Source organism: Erinaceus europaeus, chromosome 5 (genome assembly GCF_950295315.1).
Source record: "Erinaceus europaeus chromosome 5, mEriEur2.1, whole genome shotgun sequence".
In the NCBI taxonomy this organism is placed as follows: domain Eukaryota; kingdom Metazoa; phylum Chordata; class Mammalia; order Eulipotyphla; family Erinaceidae; genus Erinaceus; species Erinaceus europaeus.
Genome location: NC_080166.1, coordinates 120,378,607 through 120,394,031, shown reverse-complemented (window position 1 = coordinate 120,394,031; position 15,425 = coordinate 120,378,607). Strand labels below are relative to the sequence as shown.

Genomic DNA, 15,425 nt, shown 5'->3' with positions numbered 1-15,425 from the left:
CTCCAGAGGAGGTGCGCCTCCTGGCGGTCAGAGCAGGGCTCACGGTTGCAGAAGGGCCGGATTTGGGGGTAATGGTTACCGCCCTCACAACGCAGGCCACTCGTTGACAACCCGGCCGGCCTCTCTCGGCTTCTTCTAGTCGCTGTGCTACTGGTGCCACGTCCGTCCTCCCTCGGGCTCGCTCCAGGGCTGGTGGGGGGCATCGGGTGCACCAGGGGCCACAGAAGGGCCAGGAAGGCCCCCCACTTCGGGGCTGTCCCCCTCGCGTGTCCGAGCGTCGACCAGCGCCCCCTGGCCCGGTGCGTGGGGCCGATCCTGGAGAAGGACGTGTAATCGCTTGCAGCGGGACAATGCCGACTTTTGAACCCCTAACCACTAAGCAAACAACCCTTGTGCTCTCGCTCCACTGTCCAAACAAGCTTTATTGACAGGCGTTTCACAGCAACGCATAGCAACCGCGGCGCCGCCAGGGGGCTGATGTGTGGGCGCGGCCGGGCTGGGGTCCCAGCTCCCCCAGAAGTGGTCAGGTAGGCCATGCCCAGCCACTAAGGCCAGCCCCCAAGCGTCACGGAAGTGGGTGGATATTTCGGGGGACACTACGGCCCTGGATTTTGCTCATATGCGCCACCCCCATCCTATTCCGAAATACTCCCCTGAGACCCCGAGCCTGGCTCACAAGTGCCTCGAGGACAGCAGCTGGGGTCCTGGCGGAGGAGCCTGTAGACACGCTGCACCAGCTTTGTACGGGTTTTCCTGTAACTAGCTCTTAGAGTCTGGGGGCCGGAGGCGGGGTGGGGGCTGAGGGAGGTGAAGGAAGACAGTAGGTAAGGGGCAGCAGAAGCGAGCAAGACAGGCGTGAGGGCAGAAAGCACTCAGGGAAAATGTGATTCACAGAAGACTGCATTAGGGCATGTCAATTTGACCTTGGGAAACCAGAAGGGGAAAAAAAAGCTTCTGTTTGAGTTGTGGGGCCTGGATGTGCAGTACCCCTAAGGGGGGGGGAGGTCCACAGGTGAAAGGAATGTTTGCAATTGACCCCCTGTGGATGTGATCAGATGCTCCTGGGGCCCTCTTGCAAATATCCCCCCCAAATTGCCCAGCAGCTTGGGAGCAGCTGACGATTCAGATGTGCATTTTGCCCAAAGGTACCCCCGAGGGGGTTGGTGGGGGACAGAAGGACACACATTCCACAATCCAAGGCTGGGCTCAGGCTTGGGGGCAGGGAAGGTCTCGAACCTGCAGCCTCAGGCTTCAGGTGTTCTGGGGCTTTGTAGAATGAGGATGTCCAGATAACCTTCACTGTCTCCTCCCATGCTTTCTAATCCTACCTTGCAAGTAGACAAACCATTTCATTCCTTTAAAGAAATAATAATAAAGAGTTTCTCACAAAGGCCGAGAAAGATACAGAATTGGAAATCTGGAAAGTTATTTTTTTCCTTTCTTTCTAGGAAGAAAAAAAAAACTCCTGCTGTACTCAAATACCCCCCCACTTCCCTTCACCGTTATCACCGAGCCCCCCACTCCAGAAAGCTTTAAAAATGCCGGGTTGGATGTTACACAGACCAAAAACCCAAACAGCAGCAGCAGCAACAACAACAACAACAAAAATCCGCTTTCTTCATCAGCCCAAGATTGTGAAAATGACAGGAAGTTCACACTGGCTCTGGCATTTATAGCACTGACATACATTCAGCCCAGAAAAGCTCTGGTGACATGCTTTCTAAACAAGACCCTTAGTCAGGCCTGGAATCGCACAGCTGCCACCGCCACCCAGCCCCCATACCACACACCACACAGACAGGAGTCTTTCTTGGTCTAGGAACTGGGAACCGAAAAAAAAAGAAAGAAAGAAAGAAAAAAGAAAAAGAAAAGAAAAAGACAAAGACGTAGAGCTTCTACAATCTTTGGTCAGTCTATGTTTCTATTTTAGCCGCCTTTGCTTCCATTTGGAACTCTTCTCTGCTCCTGAGAGAGCAGCCATCTTGGTTCCCTAAATCCTTCTCCCCTCTTGGTTTCAATAGGAGACACCTTCTGCAGATTTAGGAAGTCAAGGGCTGGGGAAACAGTGCTGAAAGCCACATCTATTCAGCCCTTCCAGGCACTGTTCTTTCAGGACCAATGGAAGCCCAGTGGTCATTCCCCTGACTGGCAGAAAAAGTCCCATGAAAAAAGTCAAAATCTAGGAAAATGTCTTCCCAGAGGTCTCCAATCCCACTTGTCTTTACTCCTGTCCCCCATTTCTCCTCTGAGAACTAAATGAGGTGGTATGTATTGGGGTAGGGGAGAGGTGGGATCTCTCCAGAAGATTCTAGCAGAGTCCATGATCCTTGTAGCTCCACCTGGAATTGTTCTGCTGCTGCAGGCTGCTGGAGGTCACTGGGTGACAGTGGAGTTTAACACTCCCCCGGTGTGTCCCATAACCCCAGGGACAGAGCCAGTGACTGAGCCTTGCAAGGAAGACACTGGACTCAAGGGTTCTGGGACACTTCTCAAAGGACCTGACTGGGGCTGAGGCGGCTGGGGTGCTGGTGGCGGGGGCTGCTGCTGCTGCTGCTGCTGCTGCTGTAATTTCTTCTTGTTGATCTTTCTTTCCTTGGCTCTGCGGTTCTGAAACCATATTTTAACCTAGAAAATAAAGTAGGCAGTAATAAACAGATGGAGGTGAAGAAGGAGACTGGGAGGGATAAGAGAACTCAAATTTTAGCACCAATACCCCTCTCCCTGCCAGCTGAAGAACCTCAAACTTTCCTTGGTTATCATCATAACAGCCCAGCTCTGGAGCCATTGCCAAGCCCAACCCAAGCTCACAGCCTTGCTCCCTTCTTATCCTCCTGGTCTCTTTCCTAAGTAGCCTTTATCTACACCTTTACTGGAAGAGTTCAGAGTCTCAGAACCAAGGAAAACAGAAGTTGCAAGGCCCTCTCTACAGATGAGAGGGGACCGGTACTGAATGTTCTTGAGAAGGACAACCTTTGGCCCCTCAAAGCTAAACTGAAATAGACTTTCCTTCACCTTGGATCAGTGGGTGAGACTTAATGTAGGACTTCCTGATCGTGAATTTGGCCTGTCCTTTTTTTTTTTTTTTCCTGTGCTATATAGAGTATTCATGGGTTCAACCTCACCCATCTCATTTACTGAGCAAGGATTACATTACTACATATTTATTGGGGGCTGGGTGGTGTTGCATAAGGATCCAGGTTCAAGCCCTCTCTCCCTACCTGCAGGCAGGACACTTTAGAGCAGTGAAATAGATCTACAGGTATACATCTTTCTCTCTATTTCTCCTTGCCTTTTCAATTTCTCTCTCTGTCCTGTTGATTAAAATAGAAAGAAAAAAATAAGTGGGGGCAATGGCCTCCAGGAGCAGTGGATTTGCAGTGCTGGCATTGAGTCCTACTGATAATCCTGATATATATATACAAACACTGGAGATTGAACCCAGGGTCTCCTGCTTGTAAATTGGGTGTGCTCTACCTACTGCCCTCCTCCTGGGTGCATAACTGACACATTTTGAGTCATTCATGAGTTCCTCCCCCACATACTAATGGCAGATAGAAATAACTCTTTAATCTAAATATTTATGGACACTAATATAAACCTAGATTAAACGGATACTGTTTTATCTTGTATCATCTGAATTATTTTAAAATATTTTATTTATTTATTAATGAGAGGGATAGGAGGAGAGAGAAAGAACCAGGATTGAATTTAGGACCTCATGCTTGAGAGTCCAACACTTTATCCATTGTGCCACCTCCTGGACCACCGATCTGAATTCTTTAAAATAGTAACAAATGTTCAACATTTAAAGGTAGAAGCCTTTTAGTGTGTGTGCTTAACCAGGTGTGCTACCACCCAGCCCAGATAGAAAACTTTTTTTTAAAGATTCAAAAGACAACTGCTTTTCATCTTCCTGTATCACCATCTTTATCATTAATATTATTTTGTTATTATTTTTTTACCAGAGCACTGCTCAGCTCTGGATTATGGTGGCACCATAGGGATTCAATCTGGGACCTTGGAACCTCACACATAAAAGTGTTTTGCATAACTGCTATATTATCTCCTCTTCATTACCTCATGCTTTCTTTTGTCCACAGAACCTGGTGGATTCAGGGCTCAGTTCCTACCCCCACCCACTCAAGCAGTGGGGCTTTCCTACCTGCCTCTCGGAGAGCCCCAGAGTGGCGGCTAGCTCAGCCTTCCTGCGGATGGTGATGTATCGGCTGTAGTGAAACTCCTTCTCCAGCTCCAGCCGCTGGTGGTCTGTGTACACCACTCGGTATTTGTCTTTTGTCCTGGTTTTCACTGTGGAGGAAGGAGAAGTTAGGACTGAGAGCAACAAGGTGGCCCATCAGTCATGGGTAATGACAAACCTCCCTAACCCAAGGGCCATTTCTCTTCCTCCACCACCCTGGGGGGTCAGAGTTTGGCTGGTTCCCGCCAAGCCTGACAAGATCCCCCCCAAAAGGGGGGGGCTGGATAGGAGAAGGTGTGGGGTGACCTGGGCAATGTCACTAACCTTGGACCTGATAGCCACATTCAACCAACCATTCAGTAAACCAAATATTATAACAGTGGAGCTCGTTGGACACCAAAAGGTAAGGAGACAAGAGATAGTTGCCTGAGTCCTGAGGAATATTCAGACCTAACAGTACTTGGGATAGGGTGTCTACATGAGAGACTGTGTGTGTGTGTGTGTGTGTGTGTGTGTGTGTGTGTGTGAGAGAGAGAGAGAGAGAGAGAGAGAGAGAGAGACTACTTTCTGTTTGCTTTGTTAGAAATGGAAAGGGACACAGTTGTGACAGGTTCTTTTATGTCACTGGAGTTATCCCCCAGGCTGGGTAGGCCCATCTGGTGGAATTCGGAGCTGGGGTCTGACAGACAGAGTTCCCTCCCACTGGAAGGACATTTTCTACCTGGCCCAGTCAGGTTTGACATTTGACTTTTTTCCCTCCTTAATCCCCCATTTCTCTCTGTTGCAAACCTTGCCAGGCCCATCCTGACCAGCGATCTATGCTCATTGGATTGAGTCAACATATTAAACCTGGGATTGATTGTTTTACTGAAGGACCTTGACAAATAAAGCTAACACTGGCGGTGAAGGCCCTACCTGGGTCTGCCTCCCGGGGGCCAGGTCTCCCTGCCCTGGAAGAGCTGCCCCCCAAGAGCCCAGTCCCCTGCTCCACCCCAGGCTAGGGCCTTCAGGCCTCAGAATAGGTTCAAACGCCCACTGCGCCGACTTCCAGCAAGATCTAAGGGGTCTGGGAGTTGGTTGGAGGTGTTTAATGCCCGCCAGGCCGACTTTGTTCAGGTAAAACCCTTTGCAGAGCACAACAAAAGCGCCCTGGGAAGATCCAGGCGGGATCAGAGGGAGCTCCTCCGAGCCGCTGAAAGGGGAACACAGCCCCAAACAATGCAGGACAAGGCGATCTTATCAAAGAAAAGCTCTTTCAATGCCTTAATAACAACCGCATTCTGTTTGAATTACCACTACTGAGCAAATGGCGGCCCAGGCTTTCATCCCCCTCCCCGCCAGGCCATTACCATAAACATGGCCCGGCGGGCGCATTTGAATGGGCTCAGCGGCCCCGACCCCGCGCAGGCCTGGCGAGCAAAGGCCACTAACCCGGCTACGACACCACCTGAAACCCACTCGGGGCTGTGGGTGCCCGGGTTTCACAGAGGGGGGAATGGGAGAGAGACTAAGTGGCGGCTGACCCCGCGGTCAGGTGGGGGCCACTCAGGAGCCCTACAAGGTGGGGTCACCGAGCTGGACATCCTGGGGTGACACTCACCGCCTCAGGGTGCTCAGGAGATGCCCTCTCAGAATCCGGGCTGGTCAGCGAGCGCAGGGACCCAGCCACCCCTCGGCTCGCTGTAGCCCACGCCCCTGAGGGTCCCAGAGGCGCCCCGCACCCCCTGGGAACCGAAGAGGGGCGAGATGAGAGAGACTTGTCAGAATTCATTATTGACTGCGAAAGTCACCTCCCTCTTTCCGGGCCCTAAAAAGAGACAATGGCGAGGCTGGGAAGGTGTATATCAAAGCGGGCCGGGCCGCGGCCCACCCCCTCGGTGCTGACAGCTGAAGCAGCCCAGAGGAGCCGGCTCCGGCCCGCGCCCGCGGCCTCCCCGCATTTACATCACAAGGACCCCGGCGCCGGCGGCTGCCGGACCCCCTCGACGCGGGACGTCACAGCGTCCTCCCATCAGCGGCCACCCGCCGCCACCCTCCCTCTCAGCCCCGCTCCAGGCCCTGCGCCGCCGCCACACTCCCGGGCCGGGTCGGGACGGGCGGAGCCCGCATCCCCCGAAGGCAGCCTGCTTTGGGAGCGCGCTCTGCTCTGGCCAGGCTCCTACTCCTGGGGGAAGGGGTGCACAGTCCACTCGAGGCTGACCCCGAGGCTCAGCATCTCCCACCTGGACTGTCTTTGGCAAGTGCCTGTGACACAGTAACCTCTGCCGCCCTGAGACAGTCCCTCGACGGCTGCTCTGGTCCACATGGCTGTGGTTAATTAGACATGTCTGCAGGCTGGCCAAGAACAGACTGGGGAGGCCCCGCTGTCACCCGCAGGCCCTCCCACCTGGACTTCCACTAGGAGGCCCTACCCGGAACCACAGTCCTGAGAGTCCCGCCCAACCTAGTGTCCTCGTTGGGACCCCCTGCACACGCACCCCCCTCGCCCCCAGTTAATGGCCCCCGTCTACACCAGCGACTGACTCCCAGCTGAAGGTTCCCTCTCTTCCGTGAGTTCTCTCTGCAGACTCCCCAGGACTCAAACTTGTGACTGAAACCAAGGTTCAAAGACCGGGCAGGGTGTGCCCTGTCCCCTCCGCTCCTGGGGCCAACATCGTCCCCCTCGCCCCCCAGGGATAGCAGCTTTGCAGGATCGCCCTCCGCGCTGCAGTTCAGATGCTGGGCGTTGTCCCCAGGAGCAGCTACACACCCTCCCGCTCCCCGCCGCTTCTCTTCTTGTATGAATGATGGGGGGGGGGGCGGGAGGAGAAGACACGGGGAGAGAAGGGTCTGGAGCTCTGCAGCGAAGAGTCCGAGGTGCCCCTCCCCGGGCGCTCTCAGGGCTGCGCCCACGGTCACAGCAGCCGATGCGCAGGGAGCACTGAGCAGCGCCCACCCTGGCTGGCGGACCCCGGGGACCATCGGGAGGACGAAAGCTCTCCTTGCGCCAAAGTGATCGCCGGTGTCTGACCCCCACCCGGCCAGGCGACCAGGCCAGAGGTGCCCCCTCCTCAAGCCTAGGTCTCCCCGCTCCGCCCCTCCGCGCTCAGGGAGCTTCCCGACAGCCCCTGACGTCGGGGACTCTAAGTGCCTCCTGGGCCCGGCTGCCGGGAGCCCCCGGAGGAGCGGGACGCGGCGCCGCGCTACTCACCTTGGCTCCCGAGCGACTGCTGCGCGGGCTTCCTCATCCACTCGCACAGGCTCCGCCGCTGGCCGCCGGGAGACAGCTGCTCGGCGGCGGCGGTGGCGGCGGGGCCGGGAGGCCCGGGGTTGAGCGTCTGGAGCAGCCCCGAGGCGCAGGACGGTGCGGCGGCCGGGTGGTGTGGGTGGTGGTGCGCGTGGTGGTGCGGGTGGTAGTCGGCGGGGCTGCCATAGCCCATCGCAGTAGCCGGGGAGCCGCCGTTGAGCCCGTGCGCCACGGCGTTGGCGGCGGCCGCTGCGCCCCCGGGCGCGTAGCCGTTCCAGTCCTCCCGGAGCGGGGCGCCATAGGCGGCGGGCCAGGACGGCCCGGGGAACTGCGCGCTGTCCAAGTTCGCGGCCGCCGCCGCCGCCGCCGCCACATGGTAGCCGCCGTAGTCCGGGTACTGCGGGGGGCTCACGAAGTTCTGGGGCGCCAGGTTGAGGCCGCCGGAGTGGCGCACGGAGCTCGGGTACATGCTCACGTCCTTGTCCAGGAGGTAGCTCACGTACATGGTGGCGAGGGCCCGACGGCGAACCTCACCATGCTGCCTGGGGACGGACGCGGGGGGCTGGCGGGGGCGCGGTAGCTGCGGGTAGTTGCGCCCCAGTCCGCGGTGCTGCGCTGGCTCTGCGCGGCGCTTCTGCCTGTGAGGCGGTGCCTCCCTCGGGCCGGCCTCCTCCTCCTCCTCCCTCCCACCCTCCCTCCCTCCCGCTCTTCCCTCTTCCTCCCACCTCCTTGCCACTGGGCTGCAGAGGCCGGGAAGACCCGCCGCCGGCTGGCGTGCGGAGCCGCAGGCTGGCAGCCTTACGTGATCAACGAGTGTTTACAGGACTCCATTAGTAATGACGGAGACACCAATGGCAGGAGACGTCGAGGCGCGGCGGGCACCCCGCGCACAACCCCCCACCCCGAAATAAAATTTGCATTTTAAAAGATTGGGGAGGGGAGCCCGCGAGAGGGCAGCGACCCATCACAACTAAATTGTCAAACCTTTATTGTTCAGCGCTTCCTCCTTCCAACCTGATGCACTTTAACCTCCAATCATAGGTTCAAAGAATGAAATCCAGAAGCTTGCAAATAAAAAAAAGGTGAGGGGGGGAGGGGGGTCTGGACGGGGTTGTCGCTGCGGAGTGTGTGCCTGCATTTGCAAGTAAGGAGGAGAGGGGTGTGACAGTCACATAGCTCCTCCGGTTCCCAAAGAGAAAAGAGGAAAGAATCCATTGCTTTGGTGGCGATATTCAGTAGAGGCCAGCTGTGGAGATGAGCAGAGGCTGGAGAGAAAAGCTTCTCCCCGCTCCGTGTCCGGGGCTACACGGACGACCTTGCCCACAAACTACTTTTGTGGCCCAGGGAACCACTAGCCCCTAGTACAAGATAAATGGGGACTCTAGCGGCAGCTTTACCTTAAATCAAAGCAACTCGTCTGTGTGTGTGTGTGTGTGTGTGTGTGTGTGTGTGTGTGTGTGTGTGTGTGTGTTTAAGCATCTGCAAGCGTCTCAAAAATTGTCGCTCCAAACCAGAAAGCCTATGCTGTACTCAACCCAAGCCCTACTGCCACGAAATCCTTGGAGGGGGAGTCAGGCTGTGGCGCAGTGGATTAAGCGCCCAGGGTAAAGTGCACGTGGTGCAAAACGCAAGGACCCGCGGAAGAATTTGGGTTCGAGCCCCTAGCTCCCCACCTGCAGGGGTGTCGCTCCACAAGCGGTGAGGCAGGTCTGCAGGTGTCTATCTTTCTCTCCCCCCTCTCTGTCTTCCCCTCCTGTCTTCATTTCTCTCTGTCCTATCCAACAACAATGGCATCAATAATAATAATAACTACAACAATAAAAACAAGGGCAACAAAAGGAAATAAATAAAGAAATCCTTGGAGGAAGGGGTGGTCAGCAAACCAGCATTATTATTATTGTTGTTGTTGTTTTTGGGGGGGCTGGTATTTCCTTACACAGACTGCTGATTCCTAGTTATTTAAGGAAAATTCACTAAGCCTCACGTATATGGTGATTACACATAAATGGCTAATAGTCAAGGAAAAGGGAGCATAGGATTTCCACTAGTATTAGACCTGCACACACATTATATGTTATCAAGATAGGATGCCTAGGTCTTAAAAACACTTTCTCCTTTATGGAGAAACATCTTGCAGAAGAAGCACATTGTGCTTGCCCTCCAGGGCTGAAGAGGGAAGCATGGACTAGGACTGGCGATGGCTTTGGGAAAGCTCCAGGTTCTTGATTTCAGAGGTGCTCTCTATGGGGAAGCTGTTGGTGAGGTGGTGGTGGGCATTGGCCACTACCAGGGCTGCAGAGGCTGGGGTGGAGGAAGGAGGAGCAGAGTGACAAGTTTCACCTCCAACCTGCAGTACATGGAGGCATGAGTCTGGAGGCCAGACACTGCTTCCAGACAAGGGTTTGGGGAACATGGCTGTAAGAACCCCCAGGCTGGCCTGCTTGTCTGGCTGATTGGTGGCTTGATCACTCTGGGAGGCAGTGAGCAGCTCTGCTCTGCTCTGCTCTGCTCTGCTCCAGATCTGCTCTCTTCACTATCATTGTTAAGGGCTCTTGGATATTTGTCACTTCATCCTGTCATCTCTGGGGGCCTTTCCAGAGCCCTTTATCTCCACTGATACGCACATGTCTCTGGGTTGAGAACAAAGCTGATGTTGTCACCCTCTTCATTTTAACAGATGACATCTATGAAGAGGCCTGGCCCAGGTGGGATCAGAGCTGCCCCAGAGCTAGCCCACTTGCTGCTTTCTAATCCTTTGACCCCTTTAAGGAAGATTACAATTCCTCAAGAGACTAGGTAGGGTTCTCCCCTCATGGCCCTACCAGCAGAGTGCTTTCCAGCTGCTAGAGAAATATCAGTGGCAAATTACAGAACCCAAATTACTGGGGGGCACCTGCCATTCTGACAGGGCAGAGGTTCTGAGGTTAAGTGGCAGGCACTATGCACGTTTGATCTAGCCAATATCTTCCCCTTCTTCCTGAGGAGGCTGTCCCTCTCTCCGCCCCTGTGGCCCCCTCTCAAGCCCCAAACTCTGGAAGCACAGGCCCAGCTCCAGCCTGAGTCTTCGGAATGTGGACATTCTTGGGAACAATCACTTTATTGGGCACAGACATCCACTCCGCCCTGTGGTGGCCACTTCCTGTGTTTTTTTACAACCGGACCACCAGCCACTGGCTAATTGTCCCAGTTTTCCAGCTGTGTCCCCACACTCTGCCCTCAAGAAGGGGTGCTGGACTGCCTGCTCAAATGCTTTGGGGATAGTCAGGGGGTGGCCATTCCCCCAGGGGTCATTTCAGGCCCCAGAACTGGACCGTGGACATCTGGAGGGGGGCGGTAGGGCAGGGAGCACAACACTCACTTGGAGTGCCAGGGCTGGAGACCCAGAAAAAGAAAACCAATCCGTGTCTTTGTGGAAAGTGGACTCAGTATTAGTATTGTGACCCTGCCTCTAAGCTTGGGATCTGCAGGGAAGGAGTCATTACAACCTCTTTGGAAAAACTCCTGAGAATGAAAGTAGCCCCCACACATCCAAGTTGCCCATCTGGTGGGAGGTGGTTTCTGGGAAGGGACACTGGGTGTCTTCTCATCCAGCAAGCTTGACTTTTGGCAAGTCTCTGTGGGGTGCTTTGTTGTGAATGGGATATGGTTCCATGAGCCTCAGGGTGCAGGTGTGGGACCCCAGGAGAATCCAGGTGCCATGTGATCTGGGCTTATAGAATGAGGTCAAAGCAGAATTTTCTCAATTCTGGACCCAGGGATGCCCAGCTTTCTCAGAGCCTTTGGGACTGCACTGGGGACCTTCCAGGTTGACACTACCAAATGCAATTTCTGTGCTTCCCTTCCAGCCTGCACTTCCATTCTCCAACCTGCTGCCCCACCCAGAGAAACCTTCAGCAAATCATTCTGGAAAAGGTGAACTAGTGCAGGAAGTTTGGGATTGGGGTGGAGCTGGGGTTCAAGCAGTGACCCCACAGAGCCAGAATTAGAGCTGACTTTTAAGGGCAGGAAAGGGGAAGAAAGAGATTCAGGTAAATAGAAGCACCAGGAAGGCTGCTCCAGGGACAACCTCAACTCATCAAAGGGTTAGGTCTTTGTTGCTGGTGGTGGAGAGGCCAGTCCACATTCCTGGGAGAGGGTTGGGGCTTCCAAGAGCCCAGATGGTGGCCAGGGTATGGGGTGCAGAGGGGGGTGGGAAGCAGGAGGCACCGGAAGGGGCAGGCGCTCCACCAGGCAGATGAGACACTCCTTGAATCCACACATCATTGACTGGGCCCCCTCCCTGCTCAAAGGTCCCCAGTGTTTGCTCCAACCTGGGGGACCCTGCTTTTCCCCATAGTTGCGGCTCCTAGAAACTGGAGAGCTTATAACCCTTACAACCAGATAGGCCAGGCCTTGCCCCACCACCTTAGCCTGCAAGTCTATTTTCTGAATCCCCTGCAGACTCAGGGAATGGCCCAAATAGCACCACTTTTCTGACCCCCGTGTGGCCCATCCTCAAGCTGCACTGGTCCTGGAATAGCTAAGAAATAAAGTGCTCTCTGATGAAAGCATTCCACTTGGCCCACACTGCTGCAGAAAAGTGGCACAATTGTGATTTGATCTGGAGTTGGGGAGTCTTTCAACTGTGGCACTCAAGCAATAGTTACCTCACACAAAGGCTCAATAATGGGGGGTTCTAACCCCAGAGTGCACTCAGCTCAGAGATCTGGAAAGGCAATCAGTGGATCGATCACAGGGTCCTTTCTGTGGGGCCTCCCCAGAACCCAGGACCTGCTCAGCCCCATCAGACTGCAATGAAAGCACCATCTTTGCCCTGAATGGCAGAGGGGCCCACAGATGCCCACAGATGCCCACAGATGCCCAGGTTTCATTTCCAGGAGCTAATGGGCTCCCACCCACTCTGTGGAGTACAGAAACCTCTCTCCACCCCAAACATATCTTTCTGATCCTCAGCGCCTGAAGGAAGGTCCCTGAATTTGCGGGAGGTCTCTGGTGTCTGGAGTTTACCTGCTAGGGGATCAGGGATGGGAGTGCTAAGGAAGCAATTAAAGGGACCACCCAGCTCTCAAAGCCAAGACGGGTACCTTTCCTATGCTTCTGTCCAAAATCTGCCGCCTCCCACCCCCCCAGCCAGAAGGTTTAGGAAAATAAAGAGCTAGAGGAGAGAAGGTGAACTTTGGGTTCAGAAAGAAAAAGCTATGCAAAATGAAGGGTAAGCACCCACTACCTTCTGAAATCAGAGAAGGTGGGCACTGTGGACATTATACAGTGCAGTCTAATTCAGTGTGATGGGCACCTCTCTTCCAAAAGAAACTCCTCAAGGAGTGGGGAACCGAGCTCTCGGCAATCCCAACCAAATGTCACCACGTGGCTCCAACATGGAGGCTCTTCAATGACCATTTGCTCACTCACCAGCCTCTCGTGCCTGGAGTGACATTTGTTTATCTTATGGAAATACTGTTCCTAGGAAGTCCTAGGGACAAACAGCAGGTTTCATGTGACTGAGAGAGGGATCTCATTAACATTTTAGCTTTCCTAGAATCCATAGGATTTACTGGGAAGGTATACCTTCTGTCTTCTTTATATTTATTTATTTATTATTGGATAGAGACAGAAATAAATTGCGAGCAGAGAGTGAGATAGTGAGGAAGAGAGACAGAGAGGCACCTGTAGCCCAGCTTCACTACTTGTGAAGCTTTCCCCTTGCAGGTGAGGACCAGGAGTTTGAGCGTGCATCCTTGCACACTGTAGTGTGCGCTTAACCAGCGGCACCAGGAAAGTATACCTTCTCTGTGGAGGAGACATGGAAAGTCTTGACAGGGTGGGGCTTCCATTTTACCAAAGAGAAACATGAGGCCCAGAGAGAGTCAGCTACTTTCCCAGGGCCACACAGTGAGCTGTTGAAGTTGCTGAATTAAGTGGCCATGAATGCATTCTTTGGAGCCCATAGGACTCAGTACTGATGTTAATTATTACTAAAGGGCTGGTGCCACCACGGACAAACTGCCTTCCCAACACAAAACCAATGAGCGTGGTTACCGGAATCTAAACTCCCCACCCCCACATTAAACAGGAACACAGCAGTTGGGTTCAGCTGGTGGAGTGATTGATACTTGTTTGTCACCTCCTCTTCTTTCTCCTTTTTCATGGGCACCTGCTAATTCCAATTTATTATTTTTTGAACAGCAAATATACCTTCAGATCCTTTCCCAATATTTCTCCAATTGCCAAAGAAGATTCCTATCTACTTTGGCCCATGGCAAATTTTTGCTGAGAAGAATTCTTCTGTATTTTTAAAACCAGTAGCAGTATCTTGTGCCCAATGTCTAGAAATGTGTCAAATATAAACTGAGTGAAGTTGATGCAAAACAATAGTGCTGCCCCTTCTATTTTCCTTTCTTCTCCACACCAGTGTCAGTGGGCACACACGATCAAATGCCCACCTCTCTGTTTGATATAAGGAAGCCTCAATCACTTTCTCTGATCACTTAGCTCAACTTGAGCTTCCCAGTTCCCCAAGGGGAATCTCTTTGGTTCTTTTCTCCAAGCACTGAGCAGGCTAAGTCTGGGCATTTTAAGGGCCAGTGATTTGGGGAGCAGCCCCCAACCCCCTCCTCCGGAAGGAAATATGCCAGGAGGAGTTGAAGGTTTATAGAGAGTGGTGTCTGTTCCTGTAAACCTGATTCCTTGTCTTCTAACTCCTCGCAGCCTTGCCAGCCTGTTTTTAAATGTTTTTGAAACGAATTTGACAGTAATCTGTACATTATCCCCTCAGGAGCCATTTCTGCGGCGCTCTCTCTACTGCAAGTCACTCCGCATGGCATTGGGGTGCAGGGCCAGGGTGCGGAGTAAGGGAAGCAGCTGTTTCACTTGGAAGGGGCCTCCAGGCTTTTGGACCCAACTCCGGGATGGGATGCATTTCTTTTTCTGCTCTCCGCTCTAGTATATGTCTTCAGAGTCAGAAGATCTGGGGAAATGAAGAAGCTCAGGAGATAGGTTACAACTGGGTACCTGGGGCTTCTCACACCCCCCCAGGGGTGATTCTCCCACGTCCTGCGCACCGAGGGTGGGGTCGGACGAATGGGCTAGAAAACACTAGGCCAGGCCCTAGCTGAGACCCTAGCTGGCTCAGGTACCATGCTGTTTGAGCCAAAATGTGGCTGAGGAAACCGTCCAGAGGGTCCTGGGCAGCTGGGGGACAGGCTTTGCTCATCAGACTTTGTTCATCCCACGTGCTGTGCTCCAGGCTTCATGAATCCCTTGGAAGAGACTCAGAGTAGCAGATCTTTTGAGGGTGTGGATTCACCTGTACCCACTCCAGCAGAAATAAACCCTTTCACCCACCAGCTTTGAAGTGTTGAAATGTAACTGTAATTGGAGGCACCTGCTGGTTTTGCATTTGAGGAACACCTATGCAATAATTGGATTCCTCCTCCCCTCCCTCCACCCACTCCCCTACGCTGGCCCAGATGCCTCCAAACATGGTGCTATATTATATGACACTTGGACATTGAGCCAGCAACAGAGTGTGTGTGTGTGTGTATGGAAAGCCCCCAAATTACCCACCACTGAGGGAAACAGGTGTCTAGCCCCAGGCCCAAGAGCCCCAACCATTGCCTCCAGGTGCCAGGATGCAGGAACTGAGTCACTGAATGCTCTGTACTAAGCATCTGGTGCTGCTCTGCCCAGAGATCTGTCTCTGGCACCTGCTCAGGCAGAGAGCAAGCCTGCAGTGGTCTAGTCTAGAAGTCTGTGTGGGTTCTACCTAGAGGTAAGGGTCACAGCTTGCTACCCTGGCACCTCCCTTTTCCCAGCCTCAGCGGCCAAGGAGGACCTGTGTAATGGGACAGGTGTGAGACCTTGACTGAACACTGCAGGGAAAGGATGGAGGGACCTCTCCCTGCAAAGTGTCAGCCCCCAACCCAAGAAGGCCCCCAGAGGCTTTTATTATCTGCTGTCATGGCTGCTGCTTGCACTAAAGGGTGAACACTGAGAAGGGTC

The 15,425-nt window shown here is 53.8% G+C and overlaps 1 protein-coding gene across 2 annotated transcripts; it reads right to left on the bottom strand.

Moving 5' to 3' along the window:
* Positions 1-1,651: 1,651 nt before the first annotated feature.
* On the bottom strand, positions 1,652-8,031 carry CDX2 (caudal type homeobox 2). Of its 2 annotated transcripts, none has more exons than XM_007522387.2 (3): positions 7,389-8,031; positions 4,163-4,308; positions 1,652-2,625 (listed from the first exon to the last, which is right to left on the bottom strand). In XM_007522387.2, exons 1-3 carry the CDS (start codon positions 7,927-7,929, stop codon positions 2,374-2,376), a joined length of 939 nt encoding a protein of 312 aa, XP_007522449.2. In that variant the 5' UTR covers positions 7,930-8,031; the 3' UTR covers positions 1,652-2,373. The 2 variants fall into 2 exon arrangements, with proteins under 2 accessions (XP_007522449.2, XP_016043311.2); XM_016187825.2 differs by having other exon boundaries at positions 2,393-2,625; positions 4,167-4,308.
* Positions 8,032-15,425: the final 7,394 nt, after the last annotated feature.

Excerpts from the sequence above, each read along its gene's own strand:
- CDX2 (XM_007522387.2), bottom strand. The coding sequence starts at position 7,929 with ATGTACGTGAGCTACCTCCTGGACAAGGACGTGAGCATGTACCCGAGC. Across the intron at positions 4,309-7,388 it reads GCAGTCGCTCGGGAGCCAAG|TGAAAACCAGGACAAAAGAC; the intron begins GTGAGTAGCGCG and ends CTTCCTCCACAG. Across the intron at positions 2,626-4,162 it reads TGGGGCTCTCCGAGAGGCAG|GTTAAAATATGGTTTCAGAA; the intron begins GTAGGAAAGCCC and ends TTTATTTTCTAG.